Genomic DNA, 20,152 nt, shown 5'->3' on the forward strand with positions numbered 1-20,152 from the left:
AGATGGCCTGTTTTAGTAAGGGTATCATGGGATCCGAGTAAAAGATGGGTAAATGGAGTTCAGAGCTTAAAAATGTGTTGCTGAAAAAGCGCAGCAGGTCAGGCAGCATCAAAGGAGCAGGAGAATCAACGTTTCGGGCATAAGCCCTTCTTCAGGAATGAGGAGGGTGTGCCAAGCAGGCTAAGATAAAAGGTAGGGAGGAGGGACTTGGGAGAGGGGCATTGGGAATGCGATAGGTGGAAGGAGATTAAGGTGAGGGTGATAGGCTGGGGGGGTGCGGTGGAGGTGGAGAAGTTGGGAAGAAGATTGCAGGTCAAGAAGATGGTGCTAAGTCTGAGGGTTGGGACTGAGAAAAGGTAGGGGGAGGGGAAATGAGAAAGCTGGAGAAATCTGCATTCATCCCTTGTGGTTGGAAGGTTCCTAGGTGGAAGATGAGGCGCTCTTCCTCCAGGCGTCGTGTTGCTATGGTCTGGCAATGGAGGAGGCCAAGGACTTGCATGTCCTTGGCGGAGTGGGATTGGGAGTTAAAGTGTTCAGCCATGGGGTGGTTGGGTTGGTTGGTGCAGGTCTCCCAGAGGTGTTCTCTTAAATGTTCCGCAAGTAGGCAGCCTGTCTCCCAAATGTATAGGGGGCTACGTCGGGTGTAGCGGAGGCAGTAAATGATGTGTGTGGGGGTGCTGGTGAATTTCTAATGTATAAGGAAGGATCCCTTGGGGCCTTGGAGGGAAGTGAGGGGGGAGGTGTGGGCACAAGTTTTGCATTTCTTGCGGTTGCAGGGGAAGGTGCCGGGAGTGGAGGTTGGGTTGGTGGGGGTGTGAATCTGATGAGGGAGTCGCGAAGGGAGTGGTCTTTCCGGAACCCTGATAGGGGTGGGGAGGGAAATATATCCTTGGTGGTGGGGTCTGTTTGGAGGTGGCGGAAATGATGAAGGATGATACGATGTATCTGGAGGTTGATGAGCTGGTAGGTGAGGACCAGTGGGGTTCTGTCCTGGTGGTGATTGGAGGGGCGGGAGTTCAGGTACAGAATACCTATGATCTAATTGAATGGTGGAACAAGTTGAATAGGTTAGCAGGGTTAAAGGTCAGCATTTGTCTATCTGTATATAATTCTTCAGTGTTGTTTATGCACTGAGATCTTCAGCTGCATGTTTTTCCTTTTTTAAGCAGGTGGAGTACAGCCAACTGCATCACACCAGAGAGTCAATGTACTTCAGCCAGGAGCTTTTACAACACCCTTGATGGAGAGTATGAGGAAAATTATACTGCAATGGTAAAAATAATCATACATGCAAATGTTGTCTATTACTTGTTGAGCAGTGTGCCAATGAGACAGAAGATTTCCTTTGGTAATATATGGGATAATCTCTAACATGTACAGCTGGAATTTTGGAAAAGTTTCTGAATGACACAGAAAGCTCCATATTTGTATATAAAAATTAGTAGCCACAAAAGGCCTAACACCTGTTTTATTTAGCATGCTGAATCTTCAGAAATGAATAAAGCCCAAAGGTGAATCAAGTGTTTTCACTAATCCCTCTAGCAATAAATGTTTTGCTCCCAAATTAATCCTTATTGCAATAAAAACAAAATACTATAAAATTCAGCAGGTCTGGCAGAATCAATAAAAAGAGAAACAAAGTTAACATTTCGAGTTCAGTCTAAGTCTTCTTTGCAACTCTCCTTTTCTTTCTACCAATGCTGCCAGACCTTCTCCAAGCACTTTTTATTTTTACTTCAGATTTCCAGCATCTGCAGAATTTTGCTTTTATTTTGTCCTTGTTGTGGCTTTATTATGCTTAAATCGTGTCCCACCCCAAATCCCTTGCCATTTAGTCTTGATATAATGTTCAGATAGGAACAATATAGCTAAGGGAATGAAATCTAACCACAATAATAATACACAGCCCAATTGGCCACAGGTTTAATGACATAAATCAGTAGTCAGTGATTGAATCATTCAGCACAGTGATACACCTTACATGTATCACTAGCTAAATACTAGGAAACAAAGATAAGAAGGGAAAACAATGGATCTGTTTTTAAATTGAGAGGTGTTGAGTGGTGTTTTAGATATATGTAAAGTGGATTCATTAAAAAAAACTCAGAGGCTTGTTTAGTCTAATTAACTTTTCTTTGATTCTTGAAGAAAAATGTTCTTGGGATTCTTTTGAATAAATCCTGGCAGTACCCTTCATGCACAGATTCATAAACATTCTTTTGCAGTCTCAAGTTTTTGTTTTACAAATGGTGTGAAATTCTTCAAAACTACATCTTTTAAAATGTTAGTTACAATTCTGCATTTCTAGTTCATTATTATTCGGCCGCTTGCTATGAATCTGTAATATTTTTATGACGCCAATCCAATTAGAATACAATTAGAGACGTATATTATTATACTCTTGAAAGTTACAATTCATGATTGAATGAACTTTTCAGCTTTGACCTGCTCGAGAAACTTTTGCCAGGAAACTCCTATATTGTATCAGCTACCTGTATTCCTCTACTCCCCTCAATCCAACTTCCTTACCTCTGACTTTTCAGAAGGGCATTCCCTCTGGTCTAACCAAGATCACTAAAACAACTTCAAAAATACTTCATTAATTTAATCAGAGGGTCTCTGTAAATGGATGTCAGTTTAACGCTGACATTGTTATTAAGCATTGCCAAAAAGAGTGATGCTGTTGGGTTTTTTTGTGTTAAATGAGCTTCTATCTTGTAGAGACTAAACACTAACTTCCATTGCCTTCTCCTCACTAATCTAGAGCTACAACCTCATGAATGAATATCAAGTCAATGCTTATAATTTCATTGCTGACCTCATCTGCCCTATTGATATATCCCCTTTCAAGGTACCTAACCTCATAGCTTTGTACCTCTGCACAGTCTAATTCTACCTCTTTGCAAAGACTCACAAACAGGAGTGCTATAGTAGACCAATTATTATGCTTTGCTCCACCTGTGTTCTTCCAATCTCAATTCTTCTTGTCGATGTTTTCTGACCTACATCTGTGACTCTTCTAACACATTCTGATACTTTACCTGTTTCCAGTTTCCTTGCTCTAACATTCTCAATTTGACTGCACCTTATGAGGACTCCAATTTTCCAATTTGCTGCTGCTGTTCTGATAGTTATCTTTCACATCTGTGTTCGTATTTCTTTCGTCAACCATGATTTCTCTCCACAGTAATTGAAATGGCCCTTGTCCACCGTCTCCCACTTCTACCATCCCAAACAACATCTCACCATCAAATGTTTCTTTACCTCCACTTCCCATCTAGCCCTCAGAATGGATTGTTCTATTTATGAAATGCCATTCCATCTTGACTCACTCCCAATGCTTGGTCCACATACCACAACACATTTCCATCGAAGCATAAGAAATACAACATTTACCCTTTCAATTCATTCCTCTCGTCACCTAAACACTCCTTTCAAGTGACATTGATTTATTCGGATAATTATAGTTAATTTGTTGCTCTTTGCAGCAGTGGGGAAGGCAAATGTGGATTTGGTGGCCATTTTGCTGAACACCTCCTTTCAGTCCTTAAGTAGGATCCTGTATTCCAGTGATTTGTCATGTTGAATCTCTATCGCAACTTAATTTTGATCTCTTTGTCCTGGATAATTCTGCATTGATCCAATGGTCAGCACCTCATCTGTTAGGCACTATGCTGACTCAATATTTTAATTTAATTACTTCAGTTGATAACAAGTGGTTCATTTATTTTGAGCAGCATGTATTAATATTTTCTTCAGCTGCTGCCATTTACACTCCAGTTATGACCATTTTTGTTTCTTCCCTTGTTGTAATACCACCTCATTTTGCCTTGCACCTTTATCTCTTTTACATTTAATCTCTCCTGCCTTGTACCTTACCACAGACCTTCCTTTTTATGATTTCCATCCCTCCTTTCTCAACATGCCTCCACACTTGATTCAAAGCAAAAAATCAACAATAACACTATTGAAGTTGTAAAATGTCATAAACAGACTTCACAGGAGTATTATCAGTCAATATTTGTTTTCAATATCACAGACATTTCTAATTTTTCAAGTTCTAATAAATTGACTTCATAGAACCTAATATATTAATAAACCTACATCCAAATTAATAAATTTAGTTGACTTGAAACGTTAATTCTGATTGTCTCTCCACAGATGCTGGCTGATGTGCTGAGTACTTCCAGCATTCTCTGTTTTTATTTCAGACTTCAGCGTTTGCCGTATTTCATTTCTAAGTGGTCTGAAAATTTTTGTGGCATGCTTTAATCCTTCATTTTGATTCATTCATATCTTTATCCACAGGAACGCTCTAGCTCTGTGTATAATGGTTATGGCAGCAGTCACTGGCCCCGAACTTTGAACTTGGACTATCTAGCCTTAGACTTCAATGCAACATCTCCCTCTCCTGTTCAGAAGGTATGTTCTCTAGATTTTGCTTTATTGGCTTACATTAATGCATATCAGTTGACCATTTGAGATATATGTAGAAATTATAACTAACTCAAAATACAAATCTGGACATGTTCTTATGAAATAATAGCACAACTAATTATGTCATATCTCTTAATGCAAAATTCTCAGAATCATCTTCAATAATAAGATTACAAACAAGAAAGGTATGAGACAAATATTTTGAAAATATATGAGAATATAGGATTGTGAAGGTGTTGGTGTGGGGGTTATTCAAAAGAAAGTAATAACATGAGAGGGTATGTTCAAGAGTGTAAAAAATACAGTGGGTGGAGTCATACCAGGCTCTGTATGGTTTGGGCTATGGTGAGATGAGTAGTCGAATCAGGTGAGATGGTCATTCCAATGTTGAGATCACCTCATCTTTCCCACTTCGGTCAAATGGTGTAGAGAGATTCTCACCAGGGAGTAATGTGTTCCCAATTGATGTTCGGTGTTGCTTGTAAACAGCCCAACTCACCACTGCTGTAATCTTATCAAACTCGCCAAACAAATTATTCATCAGGAAAAGTTGACATAGAAACCAGAGCAAGTTCAACTCATCAATTGCTCCAAAAGATGGCCATGATGGACACCAGCCACCAACAACTCAGGCAAACTTTATGGGGACCAATCATGACCACCTCACATACCTGGGCATTGGCATCCAACATGTCACTTAGAACCCTCATGGCACATCTCCGATCTACTTACAGGATCCTTCTGCACAGCAATGCTGGCAACTTTATAGTAATGCTGCAACAAGGAATGTGTGCTCAGGGGGACACACCCAGCTCATGGACTGGGTCAGGCTTCATATCTGGGCTGCTCATTCACTGCAGCAGTGTTCATTTACTCTGAGCCTACCTGGATGCTCGCAGCATCTCTTCCTTGCTTTGCTATTTTGTGCTTTACTCCCTCAGCCAGAGATACTTGGTTCATAATACTATCCCTTGCCATGCCATTTAGCACAGACACAAAGCCAAGAATCTTGCTCTAGTTGTCAGCAGGCCTCAGTTCAGACAAGAGGAATAGACTTCTGTCAGGGGATTCTGGCACAGTCTTATAAGGGCAACCTCTGATACCAGTCAAAGCCCTGCTGGGATGGCCAGAGTCAGGATCTTCTGTTTATAAGAGATGAAGAGCTGAATGACAGGCAACACGGTACCTATCATGCCTATTTCTGCCCTATCAGGTCTGTTTTGCTCCCGCAATGAGACCAAGGCTGGTACTTATGAAGGATACAAGTAGATGCACTATTATTACTTTGGCAGCAGCTGGGAGGTTTCTCGAGCAAGTGTGTAGGTAATGTAGATGGAATACGGGGTTAGTGGTGTCACAGATTGGAGTGGATGAGAGGAGTGAATGGAGAAGATGTTGCATGCTTTAGTTAGAATTGGAGAATATGAGCTTTGGTGGGAAGTGGATACAGTGGCAGAGATTGATTGTAAGGTATTCGAAGGAAATGGTGACTCTAAATACTGGCGAGCTGATTAAGGACATTTACCATCTTTGTACAGTTCTGGGCATTCCTCCAGGTGGCTGACACTGCTTCAACTTGGGTGGCAAACTCGAACCAGGCTGGCAAGGTCTGGTGTCTTGGTCTCCACTCCTGCTCCTGCACCACTTTGTCCAGCAGGATTGTCCAAGACTATGCCCACAAAGCAGGGCAAGGATTTCCTCCTGTTTATTGTGTCGGAGTAAATGTCACACACTTTGAAGGGCAGCTCGGTCCTGCTCAGTGCTTGTCCAGGTTCACTTTTAAATAAAGTGGTGGTGCCAGAGATGTCAGTCAATTCTGGGATTTCCAGAGAGTGGCAGGCTCTTTCCGGAAATGTTGTCTGGCAAGATCATGGGGAGATAGGGTGTGATTAAAGTGACGAGATTAGTAAGACACAAAAAGAAAATCTTTGAGTATCACAGTGAGATTCACTCTACGAAGCTCAACATGACACACAGCAAACCAAAAAAATGGTATAATTCCATCCAGCGAAGTGAAAAGAAGTTTCCAAGTGTAAATGCATAAGAGAGAGGAGTGAGAATTAGTATCAATTAAAGAGATGACTCCTCTTGCTTGGCATTTAATAGATGTTTTTGGTCTTATACACAGAAACCATTCCTTTCATCTATGCTGGAAGAGAGGGTAGACTACGTCCAGGTAGATGAACAGAAGACCCAAGCTTTACAGAACACTAAACAAGAGTGGACTGATGTACGACAATCTTGTACCCTGTCAAAAACTTTAAAATGACAATTTTTATGAACCACACCTTACAACGGATTAAGATGCAAACTGGATGAAAATGGTTCGAGAAATAACTAATTGAAGGAGTGAGTTGATTTTTTATATTAAGAAGTGAACACACAGTGAAAATAGGTGGCTTCCAAATTGCTGCCTCCAACAGAGAGACAAAGAATGTTATATTTCTAATAATGATGCCACTGTATTAGATTATTCTGAGCTATTTTTGGTTATATTTTAACAGCAATTTGTTCAGAACTGTGTCATCTAGAATTCAGAAGAATACCAAATGGTTTTATTAACTGCTGGTGTATATCTCATTTTCATATAGCAAGTCCGCTGTGAAAGGTCAAAATGCAGATCTTCTTCTATTCTGTGCCCAAAGGCAGGTCCAATCCATAGCAGCATGTTCTCCAACACAAATGGGACAAGGAGGCTGGTGCTGAATCTACCCCAGGCAGGTCAGGCATTGAACCCTGTACTGTTGGTCCCAATCTGATCCAGACCATCTGAGCCACACTGGCCACTGCAATGGTCTGAGTTGCTATGGCAATGTGCACTTTTGCATGCAGATTGTAGCCTGGAGGAAATAATAGTGATGGTAGAGGCTTTGCTTTTCCCTCCATCACATAATGAAGCAGAAATCTTGTCCCCTTTTTACCAGTGCGATTGGCTTATGTTTTAAGAATTTACACATTGATGTTAAACCTCTTTTACTGTGTTACAAACTTTAGCCATCAAGTCTTGGACTTGGAGATGAACCCAGAGCTCCTGGCTCAGAAGTAGGTACACTGCCTACTATGTCACAAAATCTAAGCTCTTAGATTAAGAAAAAAGGAAAGAGAAAAGGAAAGAGAATAATTTCTATGGCACCCAGCTTGGATTTTAAAAGTCAATTGATTAAAAAAGAAAGAAAAGGGCTTGAAAGATTTCATCATTTTGAAATAGCAGGTGACTCCAGTGTGCCCTGATTTCAATGTAGTGGAAATACAGTGAAATCGGAAACTGCGTTCAACAATATTTGCTGAGAGAGCAAAAAATATAAAATCAAGGATAACATTTCAGCAATTGTGTTGATTGCAATGACAGTGAGAGAAATCTTGGAGGTGAAGTGTAACAATGTCAAGCATCAAATTTTCCTGTGTTCAGAAGTGCAGGTGAGCTTTATGAAGACAGTTTTGAGGTTTTAAACTATTAGGAAAAATTCTGAGCCTGCAGTCAGCAGGCAGGGTATAACTAATAAGGTTGGTATTTTAATGTGGTAATTTTACCTACCAAAGGGCACCAAACACAATGATACGTAAACTGATTTTGTCCTTTGGTTGGAAAGCAATCATTTATAGGTTTAAGATTTATATCTTTTTTACAAGTTTTGATTTTTGCTTGTTGCCTAAGAGAAGCAAAAGACAAATCCCTATGAAATCGGAATATAAATGGTTTGGAAAGCTAAAATAGAACTGCTGGACAGTTCTACAACTCCAAATGATATATGTTCAAATTATCTTCAGTTTCTAATAGAACAGAAGTTTCTGCCTCATTCTAAGATTCCTATTTATGTTGGAATTATTAGTACATTTATTGCACTAGTTTATCAGGTAGCTTTTTTTCAAATTACATAGAAGCATTTATTCTGTGACAAACAAGAAAAATAACATTTTTATTTTAACTCAGGAATAGGATGTCAACGCTGATAAAACAAATACTAAAAATATACATTAAAAAAACAGAAATTGTCAAACAAGTAAACACCATGTCCAACATTACCAGAAGAGACGAGAAGATAGAGTTCCTTTGTAAGAATAAATGAAGAGCCTACGTACAAACATAACTTCTTCAATATGCTGACAGACCTGTTGCAGTATTGGGTGAGACTTTATCTCACTCAAATTGCATTTACTTACACAGAGTTAAAACTGGGCCAGTTTATTCCTTTTATCGAAATATCAGCAATTATTTGCAATTTTTCAGGAATTTTATGGGCGAACAGAATAAGTAGATTTGACCCCATCTTAGCTCAGCCTAAACCTGGTTCTGCTCAATGGAATCAAACATTCCCTTCTCTTGTGAAATAGAAACTGAAAACTATTCTGCTCAGTGTTTTACTTTTTGCTATAAACAAATCCTGTTTACAAGCCGAAAAGAAAATATTGACACATGTAGGCATGGTTTATTGTTTTTGCAAACATTGAAAAGTCTGAAAAGGTCATCTTGTGGTAATAAATGGGATCTCCAAATTAATTTGTGAGATAATAACCTTTGCTACTTTTTCTCTGACACCTTCGCTCTCCTGTGGAACTCTTGATTTTTTTTCACGTAGTATAGTTGAATAAAGATTGAAGACTGTAGCTGGATTCAGCCATCAGTTTTCTTTTTCCTTTGAAGGCATTGACTCTCAGTGAGGTTCAACACCGTTATTATTCTTCATGTGCTGTTTGAGCTAATGCAGGTGGAGGTTAACATCATAGCTGCAACTTATTCTATTCTCACCTACAGTTCATACATATTCACTGGATCCAGTGGGGAGTGATCAATTCCAAAGGCCAATACTGATTTTCATCACTTAGCATTAAGGACTAATTAGAATATCATAAGCACTGTTCTAAATGAAATCTGCTAACTCAGCACTGAAGAGGAATAAAACCTGAGACATATTAATTTTAAAAGGTTGATGCTACTTCGAACAATGATCTTACACCCAAGGTCATATAAAAGAGATTGTAGTCAAAAACACTAGGCAGTTTTGATAACTTATGTACAAAAATTATTGTAACCAATACTCTCTAAGACGTTGAAAATGCACGTATATATTCAGATTAAATTTCTCTGTTAGAACATTAGACATAGGAGCAGTATTAGGCTATCAAACCCATTGAATCTTCTCCATCAATCAATGAGATCATGACCCTCACACAAGTGGAAATCAAGCTCTCAGAATTCAAAATAAAACAAAGAACTGTGGATTCTGGAGATCTGAAACAAAAACAGAGTCTGGGAGAAACTCCATTCTCAAGAAGGTTCACAACTCAAAACTTACTTTATTTTTCTCTCCACATGTGCTGAGTTTCTCCAGCACTTTGTGTTTTTATCTCTCAACATATACCCTGTCAAGAACTTTAAATATCTTATCTTTCAATAAGGTTTCCTCTCAGTCTTTTAAATTCCAAAAGTTTTAACCTGTGGTTATAATTGCACAGTGCAATTTCTTTTGTGGATGGAATGTTGTAGCAGCAATGATTATAACAGAAATATTTCCAACTCCTTTCTTGGTCTTGATTATATATAAATAAATCTGGTATTCATATTATATCATAAACTCAAAACAGACAGAAAGCCAAAGATGTGTGTTTTTTACTTATGACAAATTATGTGATTATCTGGCCCATTCACCTCTCCAGGTCCAGTTATTCATATTTGGGGCATTCAGCTGAACCTTACTATTGGACAACAGAAGCACTTCAGTGACTTTTGTTTAATGTCTTCTCATTTCTTAGCCGTGTTCTAGTGTAGAAGGCAGAGAAGCAGTTGAGCAGTTGATTTTGGTGCTAAACACGATAGAATGCTATTTAATATTACATTCTATAGTTCTGCTAAGTCACAAGTCACATCACCTACATCCGTTCCATGTAAATAAAAATAATGATGCCATTTGGCATTAATTTTCATTCACTTTTTCAAAGCTATTACTTGAGGTCCATTACCAGAATGCGTTAACTCTTGGATACAGATCTGCACTAGGCTTTTGCCACGTTAAGCTAACTTCTATCATACTGCTCATGTCGCTGTCAAAGGCAGTGAACATCTTCATATAGAAAGAAAACAAAAAAAAAAGAATTGTTCTATTTAATTGCTCAAATGACATGTGGAAGCTTCCTACCTTCTAGCAGCATTCCAAAAAAATTGGAAAGCTATAAATTCTGTAAATACTTAGAAGATTCCACATGTTCTATAAGAGAAATAACTTTATCAACATTTCTTTCTTTTATTAAAATTTATTTTTATCTTCATACTCTTGGGGCAAAAGCCATTAAGGGACATGGAGCAGAGTCATTTAAATGAGATCGGGTTACAGATCAGGCATGTCCTAGTTGAATGGCAGAGCTGGCTGCAAAATCTGAATGGCTTTATCCTGATTTTAGTTTCCTAATTTTAATCCAACTAACTGAAAGAAAATAGGATGATGGATGGTCAATGTTAACAGCATCACCTTTATAACCAATGGGTTAATCAAAGCAAAAAGGCAAGGGATACTTCATTAGCACAAATAGAAAGAGCAAGGGCTGATTGTAGCGATGAGTTTGCTTTCTTGACTATCAATGATTAATAGAGTGAAAGCCATTGATGATTGACCACGAGAGGGATTTGCAGAATCTCTGCTTAGCTATTGGTTATTTTCATCAAAAATAAAATAAGGCAGGGTGCAAAAACGGTGACTGATCCAATCCCGTCAATTTTTCACGAGGCCTGTTTGGTTAAGATTACTCCATTCCGTTCACATGAACATACCTATGAACCAGGAATCGTAGGCCTTTCAGCAACTTGGGCTGCTCTGCCCTTCAATAAGATCACAGTTGATCGTATTGTAGCCTCAAATCTACATTTCCATTACCCTGATAACCTTTCAGCTCCTTACTTAACAAAAATCTATCTACCTCTGTCTTAAAAATATTCAGAAACTCTGCTTCCACAACCTTTTGAGGGCGAAAGTTCCAAGATTCACAATACTTCTGAGAGAAAAGTTCTGACCTGAAGTCTTTGTTTTAAATGTGAGACCTATCATTTTAAAAAGTGACGCCAGTTCTAAAATCTTCCCTAAGAGGAAACATTCTATCCACACTTAGCCCAAGACCTTTAAACAAGTTGTATCTTAGTCTTCTGAATTCAAGTGGATACAAGCCTAGCCTGTCCAACCTTTCCTCATCAGACAATCTGTTCATTCCAGGTATTCATCTGGTAACCTTCTCTGAACTGCCTCCATTATATTTATATCTTTCCTTAAATAAGATGACTGGTACTGTGCACAGTATTTCAGATGTGGTCTCGGTGCCCCGTATGACAGAAGCATAATCTCCCTACTTGTCTGCCAGATTCTATAAGTACAGTTACCTAATAGCATTTTCATGTGAACAGGAATTGCACTATAAATAACAAGAGGTACCTAGAGTTGTATAGGTAACAGCTCCCAGGAAAATAAAAGTCAGCCTACTTAGAGCAGTCAAAAACCAAATGTAAAGGTGCACTGTACTTTGAGAGGAAAGGTCACAGTGTTACATGTGCTGTTCAAGGAGAAATATATTGCCAGTAATTTCAAAGCTAGAGCTTTCAGTCTCACACTCTAATCTCCTTTCAAAAAATGAACTACTGAACTATCACATTAATAATGTTTTGAAAGAACTCCCAAACATACAAACAACAAGACGACATAGGGCACCTCCTTCAGTACGAATAATGTGTTTGAATTATGTGGCTTGGAAACTATAAGCTTGAAGAATTGATTAATTCATCCCTGCTAATCCATTTGAAAAAAAAAACTAGAAATATCTTCTAAGAAAATTCCATTTTTTTCAATGATTCCATAAATCTACTCAGAACTCAATTCTAGCTGTTGATCAAAAATTATGTGAAGAGTTTTTGTCAAAATCTTGCACTTGCAACCCAAAATCTCATTGAAATAGTAATTTGCTTTGAATTCTTCTTTAAGCTTATATATATTATGCTATAGTTATGTTTCATAACTTTTACATGATTATGTAAAAGGAGAACCCCATTGTTTTGCACCCCTTGATTGAAAGAAGATTCTGGTTTTTTGGGGGGCTGGAAGGTGGTGCATGATTGGAGAGGGAGTAATTATTTTGGTGTGATCCTGATTCCCAGGTGAAAACATTATACAATTATCAACAGGTTACTTGAGCAAAACAACTAATTATGAGACTCCCCAACAGTTTCAGTTTTCACAACGAAGGGATTTGACTCGAATCACAGTTTAGAAAGGGAAATAGATTGGGAATAACTTAATTCAGAATCTTCTCCTTGTCTGTTCTTCAATTGTAAATATTTGTACATAAAGATCTGTAAAATATTTGTTAAAATAAATTGTGTGTTGTGCTACACGTCTCTTCTATGCTGTCTTCAAGGTTAAAGTAATTCATACTCAAGTTAACAATGGAGATGCACAACTAACTGCATTTTGCAAATGAAGAAATGATTCACGTGAGATAAACCAATTGAAGAATGGATACATCAAAAATAAATAAGACTGTTCTCCAATGATTCTGCCAAACATTAGGTGTAATGGTCAGAAAATTTGAAGTTAAAATTAAAATACTTATAGAGTGGTAGAACTAAAAATCAGTGTGCCCTGGCTTTCATACATTACGGTTTTGATTCATAACCTACGCAGATCATTTCTGAATGAAGTGAACAGAATATAAATTTGGTACACCCATCTCAATTACATGATTATTGTATGGGGCAAAGTAGGTTCTTCATCGTGCTGCTACCATGCTCGAGGAGGGGCAATAAATGCTGGCCAGCCAGCAACACCTGTGAATAAAAAAGCAAAAAGCTAAACGTGGTAGTGCAGATACCACATGATTCAGACAGCCTGTGTGTGTCTTAAAGGGACGTTGCATTTGAATAAAATTGGTCAAAGTTAAATGTTGAAAGATTCAATATCAGGGTGAAAAGAGGGTTCCAATATGATGGATATGGAATTAACGGTGTTTGTGGGAAAGCCAAATAGAAGGAGATATGCCATAATAATGCAGGAGGTTAAGAGGTACTCAATAGCCATCATCAGAAGCCCATGGGAGCTGATGCTCAGGGAATCCATTGATGTCTGGACCTGAGGATCTGGCAGTGATGACACTAGAAGTCAAATAAGTAGTTAATGTGAATGAATTCATCTTTACATGGCATCACCCCATTTTTTTTTCTTTCAAAATATACTATATTCATAAGAATATATTTATATGCATGCATGGTCACTATACAGTAGATTATGAAGGAACAAACAAACAAACATTGGAGTTTGACTCTACCCAACAAACAAACCAAAGGCATTTCTCATTGTATGAGATTATATTTACATATATTTCAACCACCGGGAGGATCTGATAAGTTCATCAATTTACTTATACTAAACCCTAATCCGTCACTCATGTAAGCACCCAGTACTCATCCAATTTACCCATACATGTTAATAAGAATATGACTGGACTATCAATCAGTGGCCTACAATAATGCACTAATATGGAATCCTGGATTCAAATTCAACCCACTATTTTGAAAATCTGTCCAATAAACTTCAAGCCTCATGTTGAAATGGGAAAATGTAACCTCATGTCTACTAAGTCAAAAATCACACAACACCAGGTTATAGTCCAACAGGTTTAATTGGAAGCACTAGCTTTCGGAGCGCTGCTCCTTCATCAGGTGGTTGTGGAGTAAATGATTGTAAGACACAGAATTTATAGCAAGAGTTTACAGTGTGATGTAACTGAAATTATACATTGAAAAATATCTTGATTGTTTGTTAAGTCTCTCATCTGTTAGAATGACCGTGTTAGTTTCACGTCTTTCCTGTGTAAATCGCAAAGACTTTTTTAAAAAGTTACATTCTCCACTGAACTTTAACAATAAGTGTCAGCCCAAATAATGTATTGAAGATGTTAGCACCTCTGTGTGCTGCTGCAGTCTGTGTCATAATGTTTAGACTGATACTAATCTAAAAAAATTAATTAACCGAATCTTTCATGGATTCATGTAGTTTTTGAGCAAAGTACAATGTAACTCTGCGAGTATAAATTCACCGCACAAACTTATATGTGTATGTGTGCATGTGGGTGTTGGTGGCGGGGGAGGGGGGGGTGGGGGGTGCGGGTTGGTGTTGTGAGTGTGAGAGAGTGTGTATGTGTGTGGTGAGTGTAAGGGAGTATATATCTGTGAGAGGGTGCACATGTGTCTGTAGGAATGTGTGCGTGTGTGTGTAGGAGTGTCTGTGTGTGTGTGTATGGTGCAATGGGGTCACCTATAGTGTGACATGAACCCAAGGTCTCGGCTGAGGCCCTCCATATGGGTACTGAACTTGGCTGTCAGCCTCTGCTCAGCCACTTTTTGCTGCTGCCTGTCCCAAAGTCCGCCTTGGTGGATGGTCACTCAAAGGTCCGAAGTCAAATGTCCTGGAGCACCGAAATGTTCTCTGACTGGGAGGAATTGATGTGCAGTGCCCAGTCATCCATTGCCGTGGCCCCTGCCCAGTTTCACCAATGTACCATGCCTCAGCGCATCCTACAACGTATGAGATAGACAATGTTGGCTGAGTCACATGATTACCTGCCACGTACAAGGTGGGAGATGTCCCCATGCATAATGGTGGTATCCATGTCCACACTCTGACACGTCTTGCAGCATCTACCGTGACAGGGTTGTGTGGAGTTGCCCTTAGAGCCAGGCAGTTTGCTACGAACAATGATCTATTTGAGGTTTGGTCATTGTTTAAAAGGCAAGCAGTGGAGGTGTGGGGAAGGTCTTGGCGAGGTTCTCATTCTCATTGATAACGTGTTGCAGGCTGCAAAAAACATGGCATAGTTTTTCAGCTCCTGGGAAGTACTGGATAACAAAGGGTAATCTTTGGTTGCAGCACGTGTCTGTCTCCTGAGGAGGTCATTATGGTTCCTTGCCGTGGCACCTCAGAACTGGCAGTCGATGAGTTGAGCAGCATACCCAGTTCTTATGAGGACATCCTTGAGTACTTCCAGGTGCCTGTCATGTTCCTCCTCATCTGAACAGATCCTGTGTATGGGCTTGTCCATAGGGGATGGTTGTTTTAATATGTTTTGGGTGGAAACTGGAGAGGTGTAGCATTGTGAGGTTATCCGTGGGTTTGTGGTTGGTGAGGTGCTGAGATGCCCATCCATGATGGAGATGCATGTGTCCAAGAATGAGATGGATAGTAGAGATTGTCCATGGTGAGTTTGATGGAGAGAATGAAACTTGTTGATATCACTGTGTAGTTTTATCAGAGACTCCTTGCCATGGGTCCAGAGGAAGAAAATGTCATCAATGTACCTGGTATATAGTATTGGTTGGAGGTCAGGCGTAGAGAAGATGTCTTGTTCAAATTTGTGCATGAAAATGCTGGCATATTGGGGTGAAAATTTGGTCGCCATGGCTGTTCCATGTGTCTGGATGAAGAACTGGTTGTCAAAGGTGAAGACGTTATGATCGAGGATAAAGTGGATGAGTTGTAGGACAGTGCTTGGAGATTGGCAGTTGTTGGGGTTGAATACTGAAGCTATTGCTGCAATGGAATGCACAATTTTAAGACACAGAATTTATAGCAAAAGTTTACAGTATGATGTGTGAATGTAAATGATGTGTGAGAACCTCTCTGGCTATGTCGAAGGCATCTTGAAACCCATTGTACAGGAGATCGGTAGCTTCTGTTGTGAGACTACGGATTTCTTACAGAAACCATGGACCAGTCAAACCGGGAACATTCCTCGTCACAATGGATGTTTCAGCACTCTACACCAGCATCCCCCACAATGATAGCATGGCGGCAACAGCCTTAGTACTCAGTTGGAGACAACTTCAGAAGTCCAGGACATTCGACCTCAGACTTTCAGGTGACCATCCTCCAAGGTGGACCTCAGGACAGGTAGCAGTGAAAAGTGGCTGAGCAGAGACTGATAGCCAAGTTCAATACCCAGAGGAAGGGCCTCAACTGGGATCTTGGGTTCATGGCACACTACAGGTGACCACATTGCACTATACACACACTCCCTCACACACACTCCCACAGACACACACGCTCCTATAGACACAAACTCCCACACTTACACATGCACTCTCTCACAGATATATAGCCCTTTACACTCACTCTCTCACAGACACTCACAACCTCCCCCCCAAAACACATGCACACATACACATATAAGTTTGTGGGGTGAAAAATTTGTACTTGCAGAGTTACATTGTACTTTGGTCAAAAACTGCATGAATCCATGTAAGATTCTGTTAATTAATTTTTTAGATTAGTATCAGTCTAAACATTATGGCACAGACAGCAGCACACGGTGGGGGTGGGGTGCTAACATCTACAATGCATTATCTGGGCTGACACCAATTGTTAAAGTTCACTTGAGAATGTAACTTATAATAAAAGTCTTGCGATTTACAATAGGAAAGAAGTGAAACTAACATGGTCATTCTAACAGATGAGAGACTTAACAATCAAGGTATTTTTCAATGTATAATTTCAGTTACGTCACACTGTAAACTTTTGCTATACATTCTGTGTCTTACAATCGTGAACTCCACAACCACCTGATGAAGGAGCAGCGCTCTGAAAACTAGTGCTTCCAATTAAACCTGGTGGACTATAACCTGGTGTTGTGTGATTTTTAACTTTGTACACCCGAGTCCAACACCGGCATCTCCAAATCATGTCTACTAAGGCTAACTTGGTGCTGCCATGGGAGTGACTGACAGGATCCAATCTTCCCTGAAACACTCATTTTTCATCCTGATGAGCAATAAAATAAAAACAAAACAGGAAAATGAAACACCTGTTCTGTCATTATCTCCAGTTTAGAGAATAGTCATTTGTTTAAAAAAAATGCATCCACGATCAGACTAAAAATGTTTATTTTGTTTATAATCTCACTGAAGCATTCTGCTACTTGGTAATGCTCTCTACATTTAATAGTAGTAAATTAAAAGAGATCACAGTTGTCCCAACAATGGTTGGATAAAAGTGGTAAATTTGAAACTGTTAGTCCTAGGCTCTAAATCATAAACACATGATCAGTTGTTGGGATAGTAGGACAGAATCTCCCCAGCCACTGCACAATGTGGGTACTGCCTAAAAATGATAGGCTGAGAGAAACTATAATAAGGTTCTTCATGTCAAGAGCATTAAGTCCCATTCTCCAGCCAAATGCTGAACGCAGACATGAGAATCTCATGAGTGAGGAGCAAGAGGCCCTATTTTCATCTATTTGCATGCATTAATATCTTGTTATTATCTAATCTCACCTCATTTGCATGTGCTTTCCCAGTCTCCTATATGCTGGATAGAAACTAGAAGGCAATAAGGTTACCTGGTGACTCCAGCTCACTACTTATGCCTCTGGCCATCCATCTTGGACAGCAGTTACCTATCAGAGCTTAAAGCTCACAATATTTGATAACTTGCCTTTTACTACAGAACAAAAGCCATGCAGGTTTGCAGACTTGTCAGCAGTCATCAGTCAAAGGAGTGGACATTTTGCTGTATGCGCCATGCTGTGTCAATCTAGCTGCTTATGTGGCAAACACACTGTAGTGCTTTAACCAAATGACCATAATTCTGTCTATGAAGACATCATCAGTAAAGTCAAGGGAGACTCCCTTCTGTCACAGGATCTTGGTACAACAAGTCAAGAGCAGCAGTCCGATATCTGTCCAGGGATGTGGATGCAGTCACACCGCTATTTGGGGCATCCTGGGTTCATGTTCCATAATCCTATTGTCTGGGGAGCAGGCCCTGTGGATCTAGTGCAACTTGTCACCCCTGTTACCAAAATAACAATCACCTTCCAAAGTCCCATAGACTGCACATGATGAAGGAGTTGCTCACTTCACATCTTGGATCATACAACATTGTATAGTGTTAAAAATATCCAGCTTCTGTACTTCCATTCTTGTATTTACAGCTGGATGGATGTTTACTCCCACAGCTGATGATGAAGGGTGAACATATATTTACAGATGTCAGAATGTATTTACAATGAGATGTCTCATCTGGGTCACCAATTTGCCCTCAGAAAGTCTTCTTCCTTTCCTTCCCACTACATCTTGTTTTAGCCCTAAGGTTCTCAGCTGGGGTGGTTGAAGCATCCCCTATCGTGGTTCCTTTTGACCTTAGAGTTTTGGTTGGGTTACCCTAAGGATATTTGTGTCTAGAAGACCCAGAAGTATTGAGTGCGTTCTGCCTAGAGGCAGGAGCAACCTCCTCGCTTAATCCCAAAGGACTGAGGACGGAAGGAATGATGGAAGTAGAATGCACAACCATCTCTGGGTTGTTCTGAGAGGAGAGATCTGGGGTCCTGGGTGTAGTTTCTCTGGCTGAAGCTACCCTGTCAAATTGTGAAGGAAGGGCACCTGGAATGAAGTCAATGTACATTATCTCCTCTCACCTTGCAGGTCAATGGCTAGAGAGGATGAATACAAATCCTTGAGCAAACAGTGTCCTTGTTACAGTATTACAATGGTAAGTGCCTGTGCACCCTGAGATGCAGCATTGAAATGCAGAATTGTCCAGTAAATAGATCAGTGATGTACCATGAGGGTTCCTGGAGACTGACACATGCAGGGTGCCAATATCTGTGGACATGGGCTCAGTGTGGCCATGCTCATGGATCATGCCCCGAAATGTTGATGATTAGTGTCCAACGTGAAGCCCTTTGGAGCAAGTGGCAAGTTGAATTCACAGTAGATTGCCCCAACATCACGACAGGCCTTGCAGACTTCTCGTGAAATTTTGCTACAAATCTCCTCATAGCCCATGTTGTTCAGACCCCATCAGGTTCCATCCATTGACTGTTTAAATCAATCAAAAGACACTCAGGTGCTATTGAAATGAGAGCAGGGAACTTGCCATGAGCAAAATTTATCCTTCAGCCAAACTACCAGAAAAGGCTAAAGATTTTTGTGTATGCAACCTGACTACTACATTTCTATAGATAGCAATAATGCCTACACTTCAGAAAGTGATCCATTGGCTGTAATGCACTTTAGAATGTCTAAATGGTGTGAATTGCATTATATAAATTCTAGACTTTTTTCTTTTATGCTATGGTTACCTTGTCCCATGATGTCAATCATTCAAATTCAAGTATTCAAATTATACTGATTTAATGTGTCATATTGAAATAAGGAGGACTATTAAGAATCAATTATATATTTTGACGTTAACAACTAGCAATTGGCCATGCAGTCAGAAAGCATACAAAACTCTGTCTCACCAGCCACTTCAGAAAGATGTTCCAATCTAGAGTTTGGAGGGATCTCAATCTTGTTTCCAAAATATTATTAGTGGATGGCTATATTAAAATTATGCAAAATAAATACAATAATGAGGAAACAATACTTCTGTCTGTCATTTACATCACTTGATTTTTAATATTTTTCAGAATGAAGATTCAATCCTCAGAAATAAAGAACGATGCTTGTAGTTATAGAATCCTAGAATCATAGAGTCATAGAGCACTGAAACAGACCCTTTGATGCAATTCGTCTATGCAGACCAAGTTTCCCAATTAAACTACTCCCATTTGCCTGCACTTGACCCATTTCCCTCTAAACCTTTCCTGCTCATATACCAGTCCAAATATTTTTTAAATTTTATAACTGTAACTGCATCCACCACTTCCTCAGACAGTTCATTCCACATATGATGTGAAAAGGTTGACC

General features: G+C 39.5%; 1 protein-coding gene across 3 annotated transcripts in view; it reads left to right on the forward strand.

Moving 5' to 3' along the window:
* The window catches only part of gab3 (GRB2 associated binding protein 3), a 140,927-nt gene extending 131,091 nt beyond the window's left edge, over window positions 1-9,836 (forward strand). Inside the window, exons 8-10 of one of the 3 annotated variants that reach the window (XM_060832120.1) lie at window positions 1,167-1,272; window positions 4,309-4,422; window positions 6,566-9,836. In XM_060832120.1, the coding sequence (XP_060688103.1) occupies window positions 1,167-1,272; window positions 4,309-4,422; window positions 6,566-6,706 (361 nt within the window). In that variant the 3' untranslated portion in view covers window positions 6,707-9,836. The remainder of the gene's footprint in view (window positions 1-1,166; window positions 1,273-4,308; window positions 4,423-6,565) is intronic. The other 2 variants (XM_060832121.1, XR_009645177.1) reach the window with 2 other exon arrangements.
* The last annotated feature ends 10,316 nt before the right edge of the window (window positions 9,837-20,152 follow it).

The sequence above is a fragment of the Hemiscyllium ocellatum genome, chromosome 11, assembly GCF_020745735.1.
Source record: "Hemiscyllium ocellatum isolate sHemOce1 chromosome 11, sHemOce1.pat.X.cur, whole genome shotgun sequence".
Classification (NCBI taxonomy): Eukaryota; Metazoa; Chordata; class Chondrichthyes; order Orectolobiformes; family Hemiscylliidae; genus Hemiscyllium; species Hemiscyllium ocellatum.